The following is a 19293-nucleotide window of genomic DNA, read 5'->3' as shown; positions in this document are numbered from 1 at the left end:
ATTAGTATTTGGTAGCATTGCCTTTAAACTGTTTAACTTGGGTCAGACGTTTCAGGTAGCCTTCCACAAGCTTCCCACAATAAGTTAGGTGAATTTTGGCCCATTCCTTCTGACAGTTGGTGTAACTGAGTCAAGTTTGTAGGCCTCCTTGCTCACACACACTTTTTCAGTTCTGACCACAACTTTTCTATGGGATTGAGGACAGGGCTTTGTGATGGCCACTCCAAAACCTTGACTTTGTTGTCCTTAAGCCATTTTGCCACAACTTTGGAAGTATACTTGGGGTCATTGTCCATTTGGAAGAACCATTTGCAGCCAAGCTTTAACTTCCTGACTGATTTCTTGAGATGTTGCTTCAAATATATCCACATACTTCTCCTTCCTCATGATGTCATCGATTTTGTGAAGTGCACCAGTACCTCAGGCAGCAAAGCACACCCACAACATAATGCTGCCACCCCCGTGCTTCACGGTTGGGATGGTGTTCTTCGGCTTGCAAGACTCCCCCTTTTCCCTCCAAACATAACGATGGTCATTATGGCCAAACAGTTCTATTGTTGTTTCATCAGACCAGAGGACATTTCTCCAAAAAGTACGATCTTTGTCCCCTTTTTTTGAGGCGGTTTTTGAGCAGTGGCTTCTTCCTTGCTGAGCTGCCTTTCAGGTGATGTTGATATAGGACTCATTTTACTGTGGATATAGATGGTTTTGTACATGTTTCCTCCAGCATCTTCACAAGATCCTTTGCTGTTGTTCTGGGATTGATTTGCACTTTTCGCACCAAAGTACGTTCATCTCTGGGAGACAGACCGCGTCTCCTTCCTGAGTGGTATGATGGCTGTGTGGTCCGATGGTGTTTATACATGTGTACTATTGTTTGTACAGATGAACGTGGTACCTTCAGGTGTTTGAAAATTGCTCCCAAGGATGAACCAGACTTGTGGAGGTCTACATTTTTCTTCTGAGGTCTGGGCTGATTTCTTTTGATTTTCCCATGATGTCAAGCAAATAGGCAAAATAGGTTTGAAGGTAGGCCTTGAAATACATCCACAGGTGCACCTTCAATTGACTCAAGTTATGTAAATTAGCCTATCAGTGTTACGGCGTTCCTCGTTTGTCGAAAGAGAGTCGGACCGAAATGCAGCGTGGTGGTTACTCATGTCTTTAATGAAACAAACGACGATACATGAAATAACTTAATACAAAAACAAACAGAACGTGAAAACCTATTACAGCCTGTCTAGTGAACAGTACACAGAGACAGGAACAATCACCCACAAAATACACAGTGAAACCCAGGCTACCTAAATACGGTTCCCCATCAGAGACAGCAAGAATCACCTGACTCTGATTGAGAACCGCCTCAGGCAGCCAAGCCTGAACTAGACACACCCCTAATCAACCACAATCCCAATGCCTACAAAAAAAACAATACGACAACACAATAAACCAATGTCACACCCTGGCCTGAACAAATATATAACGAAAACACAAAATACAATGACCAAGGCGTGACAATCAGAGGTTTCTAAAGAGCATGACAACATTTTTCTGGAATCGTCCAAGCTGTTTAAAGGCACAGTCAACTTAGTTTATGTAAACTTCTGACCCACTGGAATTGTGATACAGTGAATTATAAGTGAAATAATCAGTCTGTAAACAATTGTTGGAAAAATGACCCGTGTCATGCACAAAGTAGATGTCCTAACCGACTTAACAATAGTTTAACAAGAAATTTGTGGAGTGGTTGAAAAACGAGTTTTAATGACTTCAACTGTAAATGAACATTACATTCTCTACCATAAGCAATTTTAGAGAATATGGCAGTATTTCCAACCAGCCTCACAACCACAGACCACGTGTAACTACACCAGCCCAGGACCTCCACATCCAGTTTCTTCACCTGTGGGACCATCTGAGACCAGCCACCTGGACAGCTGATGAAACAGTGTTTTTGTCTGTAATAAAGCCCTTTTGTGGGGGAAAAACTAAAGTGTTATTGGCTCCTTAGTGGGTGGGTTTTATGTCCTCCCAGGCCAACCCATGGCTGCACCCCTGCTCAGTGATGTGAAATCCATAGATTAGGGCCTAATGAAGTCATGTCAATTGACTGATTTCCTGTACTGTAACTCAGTAAAATCATTGAAATTGGTGCATGTTTCATTTACATTTTTGTTCAGCATACAATAATATAATTTATTAAAGTGAGAACTTTTTAACTTGGACCTTGTCAACAGAATTATTAATATTTGACAAAAATAGGGCAATAAAAACAGTACCACTGTAGTTCCCTTCCATTTCAAACAATAATACTTTTAGTATTTTGGTTAAAACATGGTACATGATCAGACTTTTTCAGCAGATGACTGTGGCTTAAGAATAGCCCTTGCCCAACCATAATCCTTGACCCAACACTTACTATTACACGAATCTTGGCCCTCTCAATAGCATTGATCTCATCACAAGTGCTTGCCATAACTCTGACCAACAGTTCTTGATAAAAGGAATTCACAGATTTTCTTAGCTTAAAAAAGGAAACAGTGCACAACTTGGCAAAATGTTTAATTCAGGTGTTCCATTAAAACAAGGGAAAGTTGTGATAGGCAGGGTAGGAAGACGGACCAAAGAAAAACAGGAACCAGATCGCAAGGGATCTGTGTACAAACACACACAACCTATGGTATATCAGAGCATGTCAAACATAACATAATGCTGTCATACATGAGTTAATTTCCCCTTCTGAAGGTGGAATTTAGACAAAATTGACATTTAAAACATAGAAAATATGAAATCTGAAGCAGCATGTCAAATGACAAAATAGTGGGGTAAGTTGACAAACTCAGGAAAGCCATAAATTAAATAAACCTCACTGCCTGTAATTTGGAGTCTGAATACAATCCATTTATTCTCGCTTCACACACACATCAAATTCCATTACTCTGAGAAGCCCAAACACCCTAATATATATATTTTTTTACCTCCTATAGTGTTAATGTTTCTTAAAGATGAAAATGAACAAACACTCACAGAGGCAGACATAATCTCACTCAAGTCACTTCAGTTTGAACAAATAAAGTATAGACATATGACGAGAAATGTCATTGTGTTTTCAAAATGTAACTAGTTGGTTAGGTTGTCACATCAAAGAAAGATAACCGTGTGAACCATCCCCCAGAGAAGCATTTCAAGGATACCTTGTGGAGTTGCCCTCATAGATATGTGCACGTTTGAAAGCCAGAGTATCTGGAAGAATATTCATGATATAGTTCAATAAATCCTGCCCAAATAAAATTTAAGACCAACACCAATAGCCCTAAAGATTGGAATCAAATTCTCCTCGCTGGACATAGCTACTAATAAATATCATGTACAATAGGTATATTTTAAGTGCATATTTTGATAAATGGATTAAATAACAGCGGATTGCCATGTGAACACATGACGCCAAGGGGATATTGTGCATCAACAACAAAAATGTATAAAGGGTATTGTAATATCTTCCAACGTATTGACGCACTACACATAAAACGGGTATGAGGTATTATAAATTCTACATTGAAGCTTATTGTCAGTGTTGAGGAGTCATTTTTACACTTTCTTTTCAAAATATATTCTGTGCACTAAGAGAAGGGGGGTGGAAGGAGTGAAGCAATGCTTTACAGTAGAGAACGAGTTGAGGGACTTAAAGAAAAACACTGTTTGGTCGCTCCAGAGATGGAGTTTTCAGTGGTCGAAGGTACAACATGCCATTGTCCCTCTTTAGGAGGCTGAGCTTGACAGTAAGCGAAAGGTTGTCAACTTTTTTTAAGTCTCCGTTTATTCAGACTTTTCCTATTCCTTCCTGAAACACATACCATAGAGTTCTTCTTTTCCACCTATAGAAGGTATGGAGTAAACGCAGTGACTAGTTGGCGGCCCATGCCTCCAGATCCTTCATGTCGTCATCATCTTCCTCCTTTGCTGTAAGAATGAACCACATTCATTTGATAAAATTAGTACGATTTTAAAAAAAATATATATAAAAAAAAATATTAAAAAATCGGCCTATAAAGATCGACAAAAAAACGTTCAGGTTTGAATATAAGTCAGGTAGCGTTACACTGATAGGTGAAATACTGGTTGGAAACGGTAAAAACCTTCTACTACTGGGAAGACAACCGTTTACAGGTAGAAGTTTTCAGAATAAAAAATGTGAATGTGTGTGTAGACAGTATGTTATCATTTCAAATCAATTCCCGTCAGTGTACTTCAGAGACATGAGCTAACATTAAAGCTGGCTAAGCTTTAGTGGCTAAGCCAATATATCCATTACCTGCTGGTCTTACAGGTAAGGATGTGGAGGGCACATTTGGCAGCGGTACATTATCTGTGCCAGTGATTTCCAGGAGGTTTTTGTCTAGTTCCTCTTGTTCCAGTTCTTCCAATTCTGCTAAGAGATCATCCTACACAAAGAAATAAAAAATAATTAAGGGTTAGACAGGTCTATAATGTCCAAATAAGATAAGGATACATTTCAAACCAACAACGGCAAACGCCTTTAGTCTGATTCGGTATGGCAGTGGTTCCCAAAATTGGGGTGTCAGAAATGTTCAGTTGTTCAACTAACCCATGTCAGCTAACGTTTTCAACCCATTATGTTTGGGTATCACATGAACACACATAAGCCATGGTAAAATGTGTAGAATTTCAGGAGCTTTAAAGTTGCAACATTTTCTTTCTGGCAACAAGAGCAGTGTGCAGTTTCTGTCATGGACAGGGCTTGTACCCATAGAAATAAATGTGGCACAGGTTGCTGAGGTCGCATGGGTTACGAGGTGAAGGTTTGGGACTAAGCCAATAAATGACAATATCCATCCAGACCATTGCCACCTAGGAAATGTGTGGTGTGACCAGACCTTCTCAAATGGAGAGGTTGAAAAAGTTTGGGAAGCACTGCGGTAAAGGAAACATCCTAGCTCAGCTTACCTCATCAAATTCCTCTCCGAACCCTACAGGTTTAGAAATAGCGTCAGAGATTTCTTGAGCCAGCTCCTGCTGCTCTGTGATGTCCTGCATTAAGTCATCCACTTTGTCTATGTCCCTATGGGCAAAAAGACAAAAGACCATTTAATAATTCATAGCAAATTCAGGAAAGAATAATAGTGACATTTTGAAAGTTTTTCTGGCAGAAGCCATTTTATGATATTACTACACCATAAGCTGAAATTATGATTTCCAAACATTTACATTGAGAAGATGTAGGATAGAGATATGGAAAATCAACCTCACTGCAGATATTTATGGAAGTTACTTTGCATTCTGAATAATGAAGCGTGTATAATAAAGTGTGAAAATGCGTAAGAGTGTACAAAACATTATGAACACCTTCCTAATATTGAGTGGCACTCCTTTTTGGGGCATGGACTCTACAAGGTGTCAAGAGTTCCACAGGGATGCTGGCCTATGTTGACTCCAATGCTTGGCTGGAAGTCCATTCGGTGGTGGACTATTCTTGATACACACGGGAAACTGTTGAGTGCGGAAAAACCCAGCCACGTTAGGGTTCTTGACACACTCAAAAGGCACTTAAATCCTGTTTTGCCCATTCACACCCCGAATGGCACACATTTAAGCCATGTCTCAAGGCTTAAAAATCAAGGCTTAAAAATTATTCTTTATGTCTCTCCTGACTAAGCCCCATCTATGCCGGGCGGGCGGGGGGGGTTCTACTAAGCGATATGGAATTGTTTTAAGAAGGTCATACCAAGGATCATTTAGCTATTTGATTTAGATTTTTTTTTTAATATATAAAACAACTATTTGATCAATTACATTAGGCCTTACTATTAGCCCCTACAAACACAATGAGTAACAGATTCACTACATAGAACAGTCCCCAAAAATAATAACAAGGAAGTTTGTTCTCAAGTGACTGTACTATAGCTGAGGAACATATATATCTTTTTTACATGTATTCTTTGTTTCCATATTAATCCTTTTTTTTTTTACTGGTACCCGGGGAACTTCAGACGAGTCTTGTGAGGCGTCCTACAGCAAAACAACCGGCATGTTTGTGAGAGTCGCACCTTTCATATTAGTGTATAACCCAAACTGTTCGGATGCTACAGACAGAAGTTGGCAGATCAGCTGTATCAACTTCAGAAGAGTCCCAAGATGCTTGTGAGGGATGTAGAGCAAAATGAACACCATGGTGTTTGTGAGAGTCTCATCTTTCCATAGAGGGGTCATAATAGTTTATTGGTCAAACCGTTTGAACACCACATGATTTTGTGAGAAGACCAATTTTCGGGATGTCTCATGGTCTGACAAACACCGCTCTAGCTCTGGCACGTTTCACCGCAGATGCGGAAGTGCGACATCGGCGGATGTGGGGTGGATTGAGACGCAGCCAATGCAAAAAACAAATATCGTTAGCTTAAACTAACAGAATTATTTTATTTTGATTATGCTAATTAGATTTCCGCGGCGGAAATCGACTCTAGGGGTTTAACCTGTCTCCCCCCCTTCATCTACACTGATTGAAGTGGATTTAATAGGTGCCATCAATAAGGGATCATTGCATTCACCTGGTCAGTCTATGTCATGGAAAGAGCAGTTGCTCCTAATGTTTTGTACACTCAATATGTACCATTGACTTGCATTGGAATTGTGACACAAATTATAAAAAGTTTGCATTTGAAACAATGGCCAGGTAAACAAAATCAAAGCATTGGTTACTTTCATACCTGGTCCATAGACTGCTCACTGGGTAATTAAGTCCATATGTAATTTTGTAATTTGGGTGAAGTATCCCTTTAAAAATTGGCAGTGGGGGGGGGTCTTTAAAACAGAATCACCTAATAGCAGGAACAGCACCATCTAGTGGTAATAACAGGATGTAGGATGGGACATAAACCCAAAAACTTCAATGACTAATTTCTCTGAATAGGAAAAAAAAATGTATCGGCACAAAATTCACTGAAAATTCATGACATAGGATGAAGAAAATACTCTGAGCCGCAGCTCCATACTACTTGTCAAACAGAGAACTGATATTATATAGTCGTTGTTAGGGTGGGATTAGTTTGGGGGGGGGGGGGGGGCTGGTCATTGGCTTTTTACCACTTCTTTGGACTCCTTGTCTCACTCATTAGCTAGGTTTCTGCAAAAAAAGTATATGAACATTTTCCCACTAGTGAAGTGTTTCCATCAAATTGACTTGTTGCAGATAAAAGGCTGTGCATGAGTACTTTAACGGTTAAAGTTAAATGGGTTTCATTGCATATTCAAGGTTTAGTCACACACACAAAAAATCCAAGACAAACGTGAAGTAGAACATTAATGTTGGCCTAGGTCAGAGGCACCTCAGAGGTGTGTGTGTGTGTGTGTGCGCGCCAAGGTTATTATAGTTATGTTTAAATGAGTTTTTATTTCTATTCAAAATTCTGTTAAGTTTCAGTAAATTTTCAAGCCTGATTTAATAGTCTGTATTTAGTTTGAGTTTTTATTACATTTCTCTTGTATTCTTGTACTATTTTGTTTTTAGTTTTAGAGTTAGGGAAAGAAATTAGCAGATTTCTTCCCTGTTAGCTAGTGATAGCTAGTGATAGTGATGCAGAACCTAAGCCTATTTCCTGGCAGCATTTACCCGCCAGATTCAGAAGCTTGCAAACCCTATTAGGACAAAAAAAAGCTTGAAAAACACTTGATTTTTGCCAAAAGTTTACAGAAAAGAAAATCTACAGCTGAACATAATCAATGATGGTTTAAATTTAATTTAGTTTGAGTCAAAGTTAAGTTTCAGTATAGTTTTTTTTTTCAAAACTGGTTTGTAAATGATTTTCTTTCAGTTTACGAAAGTTTTTTTCATTTTTCAGTTTATTATTATAATAATAATAATAATAATAATAATAATAAAAGCAACGGTGGCCCTTACATGTTTTCATGGGCTGCCTTCATGGCCTTGGCGGCAAAGCCCATGTTCTTCAGCACTTCGGTGTTGGTGTTGGCGTTCTCTAGCGCCTCCCTCTGGAACTCAATGGTGGACAGCGTGCCGTCGATCTGGCCCAACTGTTGCTCATACCGCTTTTTCCGTTTCAAGGCCTGCAGAGCAGCTGGATGCAAGAGGAGAGGAAGGAGAAGCGACTGTGAGAGGTTGTGTGATGGGAATACTAATGGAGCAGAAAAGCCCTAAAGCACTGCAAGAGGAAATAGAAAATCTAACATTGTTGTTCAACTGACTCGTTTCTTTGGTTGGTTTTGGCTCAGTCAGTATTCACTGGGTGACCATGTATAAGCTTACAATAAGAAGGCTTACACAAGTTTACAATATGTACTTAATTGAGGTGAGACAGGCTGAAGTATTTTCAATGTGATAAGATGGTGGTAGCTTGTAGATTTCTGCATCACATCTTATTTGATTGATTTGATCTGTCACTCCAGACAATTTACATTTAAAAAATGCTGGAAGTACTTTTTGAAGACACCATTTTCCTGCAACATTTGTGACCAAAAATTATACAAAATGTGTATTATGTCTTACTGTCCTGTGGCTTCAGCTTGCTTCTGTTTATTTGGGTTGAGCTAAGTTACCCCATAAACATAGGCTAGCTAGCATACTGACCTATTGACATGTCAGGGACATCACCCGATGTGCAAGTACTGCTACTAAAACTAAGGCAACCTGAAGGCACTACCACCAGCTTCACTACCACCCCATATAGTCCACTCGAGCATGTGGTTACCTATCATTTAGCCTCAGTTCCATGCTTCCTGCATGCATGTTAATTCGAACGAGACTTAAGAGAATGGTAACGCGAGACTACCAATCATTAAGCACTGAAAGAATCAACTCTATTGATTATCTGAACAGTCACATAGTTTGAAGGACTGCGTGAGCTAGACTGTATAACACCTCCATCAAAAGTTCCCTTAGAGAGAGAGAAGCAGAAACATGGAAATCGACCGTCCAAGATCGGTTACAGCTTAATCGCATTTCTAGAACAAAACGGAGGTGTGTCTATTTCTATTGCTTTAATGTTGTTTTACTATCTGACAGAGCGTAGGCCTCTCTTTTACTGCACACAACCTAATCGTGTTATGTGTCAAGTCTAATCACCACTCCAATCATAGCTGCTCTACTATTACACCTCAACAATGTTTGGCCTGAGGGGAAAGGGTCCAAAAAGTTGCAATTGTGCCCCTTAAGTTGCACGCAGAGCGGCGGGCGGGTTGGCCCATTGATTTTCAATGAATCGTGTCTGCGGAAGCCACACAGCTGAGGGCGGAGAAAATAGTACGGGTTTTGAGCCCGACAAAATACGCCTACATTGTGTAGAGACCAGCGATCCCGTTTGTTGTCAGCTCGAATGTTGGTCATTAAAACATTGTTTGATTGGATGTCAAGATGAACTCCGCTCATTGGTCAACCATGTGCTGCAGCTTCTTATGACTCGGCTAATTAAATCTTTAGGCCCTGTGCCAGAGGTGCAGCTTACCGGAGATAGCACCACGAACCGCACCGCTTGCAAAACTGCTTGCGTTTAGCCGCCCTTCTCCCATTGAAGTTTATGAGACCTTCGCCGTTTACCGCGGCCCATCTGTAAGCAACTATCTGGTTTATTCTCTATTATTGAAGTGGCGCCGTCTTTGACCAAATCACAGTAGAAAATGTAGCCTGTGTGGTGATACCTCAGCATGTACATCCAACTTGCCCACGCTAGCTAGTTGGCTAACTATCAGTTTACAGAGTCACGTTTAACAATAAAAATCATTGTTTTGTAATCAGCGTTGGACTAGTAACCGGAAGGTTTCAAGTTCAAACCCCGAGCTGACAAGGTACAAATCTGTCGTTCTGCCCCTGAACAGGCAGTTAACCCACTGTTCCTAAGCAGTCATTGAAAATAAGAATTTGTTCTTAACTGACTTGCCTAGTTAAATAAAGGTCAAATAAATAAAAATCTAATTTTAGATTCATAATTTATCTTGCATGTAAATTGTTTTTTATGCATGCTTATGGTGTTATAGCAATTCACTTTTTTGCATGTCGATAATGTTAATTTTGTCGTCGTGGTCACTGGTGGTAGTCGCTCGTGCGTTAAACAATGATGTACATATAAACCCTGGATTTCGATTGCTATTTATGGCCAATGATAGGCTTTGAAACCACCGTTCATCAATATTGGCACTCCTGTGAAAGAGCAATACTCTATCAGAGTTCTAGAATAATTAAATGTTAAGGACAAAATTACATATTTAAAAAAATGTGGGGACAGTAACATTAGTACTTGCTAAACATGATAATTTAAGGAAAATGTTTTATTTTTATATGTTAAACTAATCATTTTAAAGTATGCATTATGTATGTAATAGAATAATGCATTAGTATGTAATAAAATAATTGTGGCAATAACAAATGTAGACATTAATGAATACATTTCTATAGCTTCCATGACAGTGGGGGAGTGTCAAGGTGGAGGCATTGTGGCTTCAAAACAGTGCCTCCTGTTTGTCATCTAGTGTAATATATACTACATTTCAAAAGTTTGGGGGTCACTTAGAAATGTCCTTGTTTTTGAAAGAAAAGCTATTTTTTGTCCATTAAAATTTATCAGAAATACAGTCTAGACATTGCTAATGTTGTAAATTACTATAATAGCTGGAAATGGGTGATTTTTTAATGGATTATCTACATAGGCGTACAGAGGCCCATTATCAGCAACCATCACTCCTGTGTTCCAAAGGCACGTTGTGTTAGCTAATTTATCATTTTAAAAGGCTAATTGATCATTAGAAAACCCTTTTGCAATTATGTTAGCACAGCTGAAAAATGTTGTTCTGATTAAAGAAGCAATCAAACTGGCCTTCTTTAGACTAGTTGACCAGTCTCAATGTCAACAGTGAAGAGGCGACTCCGGGATGCTGGCCTTCTAAGCAGAGTTCCTCTGTCCAGTGCCTGTGTTCTTTTGCCCATCTTCATCTTTTCTTTTTATTGGCCAGTCTGAGATATGGCTTTTTCTTCGCAACTCTGCCTAGAAGGCCAGCATCCAGGAGTCGCCTCTTCACTGTTGACGTCGAGGCTGGTGTTTAATGAAGCTGCCAGTTGAGGACTTGTATGTTTCTCAAACTAGACACGCTAATATCCTTGTCCTCTTGCTCAGTTGTGCACCGGGGCCTCCCACTCCTCTTTCGATTCTGGTTAGAGCCAGTTTGCACTGTTCTGTGCAGGGAGTAGGGCAAGTGGAGGAATGAAAATAGCATCCCTTGAGAAGTCAAGAACAGGATGTCAGGAGAAGTGCAGTATTATCATAAGGAGACGTATAGTGTATTCAGACCCCTTGACTTTACCCAACTTGTTACATTACAGCCTTTTTCTAAAATGGAAATATATATTTTTTTTTAAATCAACACACAATACCCCATAATGACAAAGCAAACAGTTTTTTTTTTAATCTTTGCAAAATGTATTTAAAAAACCTGAAATATCACATTTACCCTTTACTCAGTACTTTGTTGAAGCAGCATTGGCAGCGATTACAGAGTCTTCTTGGGTTCTACAAGCTTGGCACATCTGAATGCCACAAGGACATTCAGAGACTTGTCTCCAAGCCACTCGTGTTGTTTTGGCTGTGTGCTTAGGGTCGTTGTCCTGTTGGAAGAAAAAAAAAAAAACCTTTGTCCCAGTTCTCATCAAGGATCTCTCTGATCTCTCGCCGTTCATCTTTCCCTCGGTCATGACTGGTCAACCAGTCCCTGCCACTGAAAAACATCCCCACAGCATGATCGTGCTACCACCCGGCTTCAAAGTAGGGATGGTACCAGGTTTCCTCCAGATGTGCCGCTTGGCATTCAGGCCAAAGAGTTCAATCTCGGTTTCATTAGACCAGAGAATCTTGTTTCCCATGGTTTGAGAGTCTTTAGGTGCCTTTGTAGCAAACTCCAAGTGATGTGCCTTTTACTAAGGAGTGGCTTCCATCTGGCCCCCTACCATAAAGGCCTGACTGGTGGAGTGCTGCAGAGATGGTTGTCCTTCTGGAAGGTTTTCTCATCTCCACAGAGAAACTCTGGAGCTCTGTCAGAGTGACCATCAGGTTCTTGGTCAACTCCCTGATCAAAGGACCTTCTCCCTCGATTGCTCAGTTTGTCTAGCTCTAGGAAGAGTCTTGGTGGTTCCAATTTTTTCCATTTAAAAATGGAGGCCACTGTGACATTTTGTTGGACCCTTCTCGGAGCTCTACGGACAATTCCTTCAACCTCATGGCTTGGTTTTTGCTCTGACATGCACTGTCCACTGTGGGACCTTTATGTAGACAGGTATGTTTCTTTCCAAATCATGTCCAATCAATTGAATTTACCACAAGTAGACTCCAATCAAGTTGTAGAATCACCTCAAGGATGATCAATGGAAACAGGATGCAGGGTCTGAAAACATATGTAAATTATTATTATTATTTTTTAATTTCATACATTTGCAAAGATTTTTAAAAACCTGTTCTTGCTTTGTTATTATGGGGTGTTGCATGTAGATTGGGGGAAAAAAATGTATTGAATCACTTTTGGAATAAGGCTGTAACATACTCTTGGAATATGGAGGATGAGTGGAGGGGGGAAAAGAGAGGCAGAGGAGGTTGAAGAGAGGGAGGAAGAGGCTGTACTTCAAATCAGTTAAAATGGTGAGAAAAAGGGAGATGGTTTGTTAAAAGAAGAATAGTAGAAAGTGTAAGTAGAGCGAGCTGTACACCAGATCGAAGACAGGAGGAAAAATGGAAGTGAGTGAGGGCAGAAGGTTTGGTGGGTGAAGTTCTCGAAACACGAGTCTTGCACCGAGGGTCTGGATAAAGACGAGCCTGTGACGGTCAGTGTGACACTTTTCTTTTTTTTTAAATGTACCCTTGCCTTTTGGCTGATCCATTGCGGTTTCAGGGTGGGCAAAACAGAGTGGAGTTGTTGTGGAATCAGTGAAGGTAACCAATAGTGGTCTGGTGATAATTGTTTGTGTTTCTGCTGGTCAAAGGGAGCAGGCACATTGCGTTAAACGAATGCGGATAAGAGATGTGAATTGTTTTGCTCTCAAGAAAAGGGCGCAGTTGAAAATAGATTACTGGAGGTAGCGGTAAATGTGAAAGTTGACCAACTGAAGGGGAAAGTTTCCCGGTGTTTGTGATGCTTGTTTGGTGCGATGCAGACGGGGTGGCATGAGTGGTGAAACAGAAGAGTCGTTGTCTGTTCTTTTGAGTTTTAATGTTCTATAAGTTATCCTGTATGAGCTTTTGCTCCAAATACATTGCATTGTTACAGGTGTCAAGCTTATGTACATGTGGCAGCAGTGTGTACGAGAGAGGTTCCTAGATGTGAGAAGTGTGCAGAAGGGTATGAGACAAAGGAATGTGTAGCATTGGGGAAAGTAATGGTAAGTGTTAATTCTAGGGGTGGAAAACACTGCACACTGCTGCTCATGCTCCCAGGTGATATTTATTTATAACAATGTCTCGACCCTTAGGTCTTCCTCAGGCATCCATATCCCAGGTGGGGGTGGAAGGTCCTATATGTAGGGGCAGTACACAGTGACATCACTTCCTGAACCAGGAGGTAAAAAGGAGGTTCATAATATTAACATTCAATGCATCAAAACATATGATCATAAACAAGGAACATGATCAATATTTACAGTAATATACATACAATATTCAACTGGTAGGGTATTTGTTGAATATTAAAAAACAATCTCTATTGTGACATACAGCAGGTCAGCCACCAGAGGGAGACTCGCCGAGGCCTGGTTACAGACGGAGTATACATCACGAGACGATGGCTCCCTCTGCTGGACGTGCCAGGTCTAGATGGGCTCTCCGGCCCGGACTAATTAGGGCTGATTGTAGTTTGTGAGTAATCAAGGGCTGATTGCTCACCAGCTAGACAGGTCCCATAAAGCTGCCAGAAGGGCAGCACACGGGAGAAGGGACTGGGGGAAGAAAGGTTACTCCCGTATAGTTGGGGACTGTTCCAGAGGTAAAAGGAGGGAGTTCAGTTTTGTGTTCCCCACAGGATACAGCAAGACCCAGAAGACGGTATCCCGGAGAGGGTTTCATGGGGGAGACCTATTCTTTTGGTTTATTATTCAAATAAACACGCTTGAAACCGAGCTAATCCTACTCTGTCCATGTCTGATCTGTGTAAACGTTTTGACCAAACCCCCTGGTCTGCCACACTCATATATATATATATATATATATATATATATATATATATATATATATATATATATACACACATATATATATATATATATACACACTACCGGTCAAAGGTTTTAAAACACCTACTCATTCAAGGGTTTTTCTTTATTTTTTTTTACAATTTTCCACATTGTAGAATAATAGTGAAGACATCAAAACAATGAAATAACATAAAATCATGTAGTAACCACAGAGAAGGAAAAGCAGCCAACAAGTGCTCAGCATATGTGGGAACTCCTTCAAGACTGTTGGAAAAGCATTCCAGGTGAAGCTGGTTGAGAGAATGTTAAGAGTGAGCAAAGCCGTCATCAAGGCAAGGGGTGGTTATTTGAAGAATTTCAAATATATTTAGATTTGTTTAACACTTTTTTGGTTAGTACATGATTCCATGTGTTATTTCATAGTTTTGATATCTTCACTATTATTCTACAGTGTAGAAAATTGTAAAAAGAAAAGAAAACACCACTTCAGCAGCATCTGGTCTCCTATCCAGGGACCTACCAGGTTCCCGAGCCTGTGTAGTAGAGGTAAACCGATTAATTAGGGCGATTCCAAATTTTCATAATGACCTCAGGCTCGCATTTCTGTGTTTGTTATATTATAATTAAGTCTATGATTTGATATAGCAGTCTGACTGAGCGGTGGTAGGCAGCAGCAGGCTCGTAAGCATTCATTCAAACAGCACTTTCCAATGCTTGAAGCACAGCGCTTTTTATGACTTCAGCGCTGTTTAAGCCTATCAACTCCTGCGATTAGGCTGGCAATATTATATAGCACCTATAAGAACGTCCAATAGTCAAAGGTATATGAAATACAAATGGTATAGAGAGAAAGTCCTATAATAACAACAACCTAAAACTTCTTAACTGGGAATATTGAAGACTCATGTTAAAAGGAACCACCAGATTTCATAGGTTCTCATGTTCTAAGCAAGGAACTTAAAACGTTAGCTTTTAAACATGGCACATATTGCACTTTTACTTTCTTCTCCAACACTGTGTTTTTGCATTGTTTAAACAGTAGGTGGCAGCAACACACCTTGTAAGTTTAGTCTGCCAAATCAAATTTATTGGGCACATACACAAGGTTAGCAGATGTTAATGCGAGTGTAGGGAAATGCTTGTAACTAAATGCGCAAAGTTTCCTAAGGACTCGAAGCAAGGTGACCATCTCTATCTGCGCCATCTTATCAATAAACCACAAAGACGACGAGAGAAAAGTGGGGGTACTCAGCGGCGTTCCAGTGTCTGTTTGAAAAGTGCTTCAGAGTTGGTTCAGGGAATACTTTCCATGACCAAATATTCCTTGTGTCTACCTCGACACTATGTTGTCAATTATTTTGAATTTTGATCGGGTTGTTAGAGTACATGATACATTTAGGTTTTAACTAAAGCAAACATTCCTCTCTGAAAGGTTTACAGGAACAGCCACTTTCATGACAGGTTGTAGGCTTGTTTGTACAACAGTGTGTTACATATTCAGAATAGTTAAGGTAACAAGTCACTTAGGAAGAGGCATAAAGTCTTAGGACCATGTCATCCATGACATGTTGTACAACATCAGGGGCCATGAAATGGCTTCAGAGTAGGCTGGACAATAGAACGAGTCACAATTCACCCAAGGATGTAAACAAATGTTGGCTAAACTGGAACACATAGCCCATAGCAAATGAATGAAATCTAATGTTCGCAGAGCCTGTTTAGTCTAAATGGCACCAACTTTTTTTTATGCCTTTTTATTTAACCACTACAATCGGTTCCTAGGACAAAACTGAAAAAAAAGCACTTGTGTTGAAGGTAAACATCCGCACCTCTATTGTGCCAAGTGTGCTTATGTCTGCATAACGAGAAAGTAGGGGGGAAAATGGACCATTTTGACTAGTTCTGGTCTAGCGATCGATGACAGGAGAGTGCGCTGCCCAATCTTATGTAATTAGGAACAGGAGATTATCGGAATAAAAATGGTGTCCGACTTGAAAAAAAAAAGTCTAAATATACACATTGTGAGATATTTGGCAAAATATACCAGCATGCCTCTCCATAGGAAAACAATTGGAGGAGCTCAGCGTTCCAATGGCAAAAGGTATTTTGGGGCTAGCATTTGATACATATGCTGCCCAGCCTTACATAATTAGAAAAATGAGATTATCATGATTAAAATAGTGTTCAGTTTGAAGAAAAAAAATCTAAATATACACATTGCAAGATATTTGGCAAAATAGAGAGACATGCCTATTTTCCCTATAGGAAACAATGTGACGAATTCAGGGTTCCATTAGTCATTTTTTGTTGTTTACATTTGAACGACCAGCAACGTGGGCAGGTCTCATTGCCAACAATAATAAAACAAGCAGTGTGACGTGACACAATAGGCTGGGAATAGAACCTAAGGAAGGCGAGTTAGTGCCACTGTACTCAATAGAACTAATAGGAGCTGGCATGGTGAAAAATACCCTAAAATAAGGCCTGTTTTTTCGTGATTACTTCAAAACTACGGCGGATGCAATTAAGTAGTTTTGTTTTAATCAGAAAAAGGCATTGTGTCCAGCCTATTTAGATAAGTAACGTTAGCCTGCAAGTTTCACTGATAAGGGTATAGCTAGCTAGTACAGTAGGCTACATAGCTATATAACGTAGGCTAGCTAGCTACTAACCTATAAATAAAACAGCAATATTTTTACGTTATCAAATCAGTAAGATATTTAACCACCTTGCATATTGCTCAATAATTGGCAACCTACCATACTCGGCTAAATAGCTAGCTACAGGCTCACACACAGGCTATAAGTTAGCAGGTAGCGTTAGCTCGAACTAACTCGCTAACTATCAACTACCTTCTTCCTGTCAAGTTGTTGGCTAACAAGCGAGCCAGACAGCTAATACACTAAGAGCGCATCTCTGATAGGTCTCACCTCTTTTATTTTTTGTGCCATTCTTTTTCGCAGTGAGGAGTTCCTGGTCAATCTTTTTCTCCAAAAATTCCTGTTTCTTCGTCAACATTTCCTCTGTGTCTCGAAGTCGCTGAATCGCCTCCTGAGGGCTAGTCATTTTATCCCCTTTACCTCCAGTGCCAAATAACTTCCCGAACAAAGACATCTTTGCGCTAAATAACAACAATGACTTATACTACAAGTGCAATACAGTAGCAATTAACAGAATTCAAGAAATGTTAGAAACTAGTCTCGTATCTTTTCACTCGCACAGCTGAACTGATGTTGTTGCTATTTCTTCTTGATCTTTCTGACCAGGCCAGAGATACTGTGTTAGAAAGAATTCCGATCTAGAAGCACGGTTTCGACTCCTCCTACAGTTTTGCTTTGGTACTGCAGTTTAACTGACGCCCGGCTCAGAACGACAAATAGAAAGACAGACGGCCACATAGAGAAGTGGAAGGCAGTGAGTGTTCTTGTCTTTTTTTTATTGGAGAAAAATCTGTATACATATAAGAAGGATACAAACCGACAACGATAACATACGCTAGGGGGTATAACAAATGACAGATTCTACAAAGATGCTCACATATTTATTGTTTTAACAGCTTTCGTATTAGAAAAATGTATAATGGTCTTATTGTGCTGCTTGAATTCCTTATAGAAAACACAGGGCAGTGTTCTGTCATTATGCACTAGTGATGTGCGGGTTGACTCATAACTAGGCTGGACACATGACAATTTTAACAACACTTTTTTCTGATTATTATTATTCATTGCATCTGCCATGAAGCCCAGTTTCATAATACTTCCATATGTCCCAACTGCTTGCTTTTTGAAGTAATTGCAAAAAAACAGGCCTTATTTTAGGGTAATATGCCAGCTCCTATTAGTTCAACAGAGCACATTATCACTTAAAGTAGAACTGACAGAATTTTAGCAACATGCAATCTTATTCAGATCTGATCATATACACCCCCAGGAAGAATGACGTTTTTTAAAAACATTTTATGACAAGTGAGCACTTAGATATGGTCATTTTCACAAATTCTTAAAATGTTTGGTAATTACTTATACTGAGGCGTTTGTGAAAGTTCTATAGCAATTCAGAGTGGGAAAGCGGACATGCGTTTTGACAATTAAATGCAGTAAATAAAACTGAATAAAAACATCTGTCTCATCCAGTCTACGCAGACAGGTGTGCCATAGCCAATCAGGGCTACAGTAGGACTTTATTTTCCACACAGGCCTGCCATCCTTCACTTTGAACTGGATTGTGTGTTTATAGGCAGTTGCAACAGAGCGACTTTATATCATTAGAACACATTAGCCAAAAAAATACACCAGAATGGATTTCTGCAAATATGTCAATACCACTTGAGAGTCTTACATTTGGGAACTTTACAGTCCTATTGATCAAACAACCATGAAAAGGTAGTCTCTCCCCCTCAGTTATGCACATCAACAACAAAAAGATCAACAACTAATGCTAGCCAGAGAAAGATGAGCTAAATTACATTTACATTACATTTAAGTCATTTAGCAGACGCTCTTATCCAGAGCGACTTACAAATTGGTGCATTCACCTTATGACATCCAGTGGAACAGTCACTTTACAATAGTGCATCTAAATCTTAAAGGGGGGGGGGGGGGGGAGGGAATACTTATCCTATCCTAGGTATTCCTTAAAGAGGTGGGGTTTCAGGTGTCTCCGGAAGGTGGTGATTGACTCCGCTGTCCTGGCGTCGTGAGGGAGTTTGTTCCACCATTGGGGGGCCAGAGCAGCGAACAGTTTTGACGAGGGAACATTAGATAAATCCTCTTAAACTTTTTTCAGTTAGTTGGCCGTCAAAATTGCACTGATAAACAATGAGGAATTGTAGCCTGCTCGTCCTTCTGCAGCTTGCCAGACAAATGATAGAATGTCTCACTCTGACCATTTTACTCACCCTATCAGAGCTGGTTAGGCTATCTACAAGTTATTGTTTGTGACTAACTATTAATTTTGCTCTGGTATCAGTCGTTGATAAGCAAACAATCAAACTTTACATGGTGTGGTGATGGTTGGGTCACAGATGTTAGGTGATAGTGATGGAGAAGGAAGTGAAGTATAGGGCATAGCAATACAAATCAAGGGGGAGTAGGTAAGAG

General features: G+C 39.9%; 1 protein-coding gene across 1 annotated transcript; it reads right to left on the bottom strand.

Moving 5' to 3' along the window:
* Window positions 1–2546: 2546 nt before the first annotated feature.
* LOC124003776 (charged multivesicular body protein 4b-like) lies at window positions 2547–17492 on the bottom strand. Its single transcript, XM_046312343.1, has 5 exons — window positions 17125–17492; window positions 7916–8093; window positions 4966–5080; window positions 4313–4442; window positions 2547–3960 (listed from the first exon to the last, which is right to left on the bottom strand). The coding sequence occupies exons 1-5, from the start codon at window positions 17306–17308 to the stop codon at window positions 3905–3907; spliced, it is 663 nt and encodes a 220-aa protein (XP_046168299.1). The 5' UTR covers window positions 17309–17492; the 3' UTR covers window positions 2547–3904.
* Between the last annotated feature and the right edge of the window lie 1801 nt (window positions 17493–19293).

This window comes from Oncorhynchus gorbuscha, linkage group LG18 (genome assembly GCF_021184085.1).
Source record: "Oncorhynchus gorbuscha isolate QuinsamMale2020 ecotype Even-year linkage group LG18, OgorEven_v1.0, whole genome shotgun sequence".
In the NCBI taxonomy this organism is placed as follows: Eukaryota; Metazoa; Chordata; class Actinopteri; order Salmoniformes; family Salmonidae; genus Oncorhynchus; species Oncorhynchus gorbuscha.
Note: the sequence above shows the minus strand (reverse complement) of the source record. Positions and strands in the feature narration are given on the sequence as shown.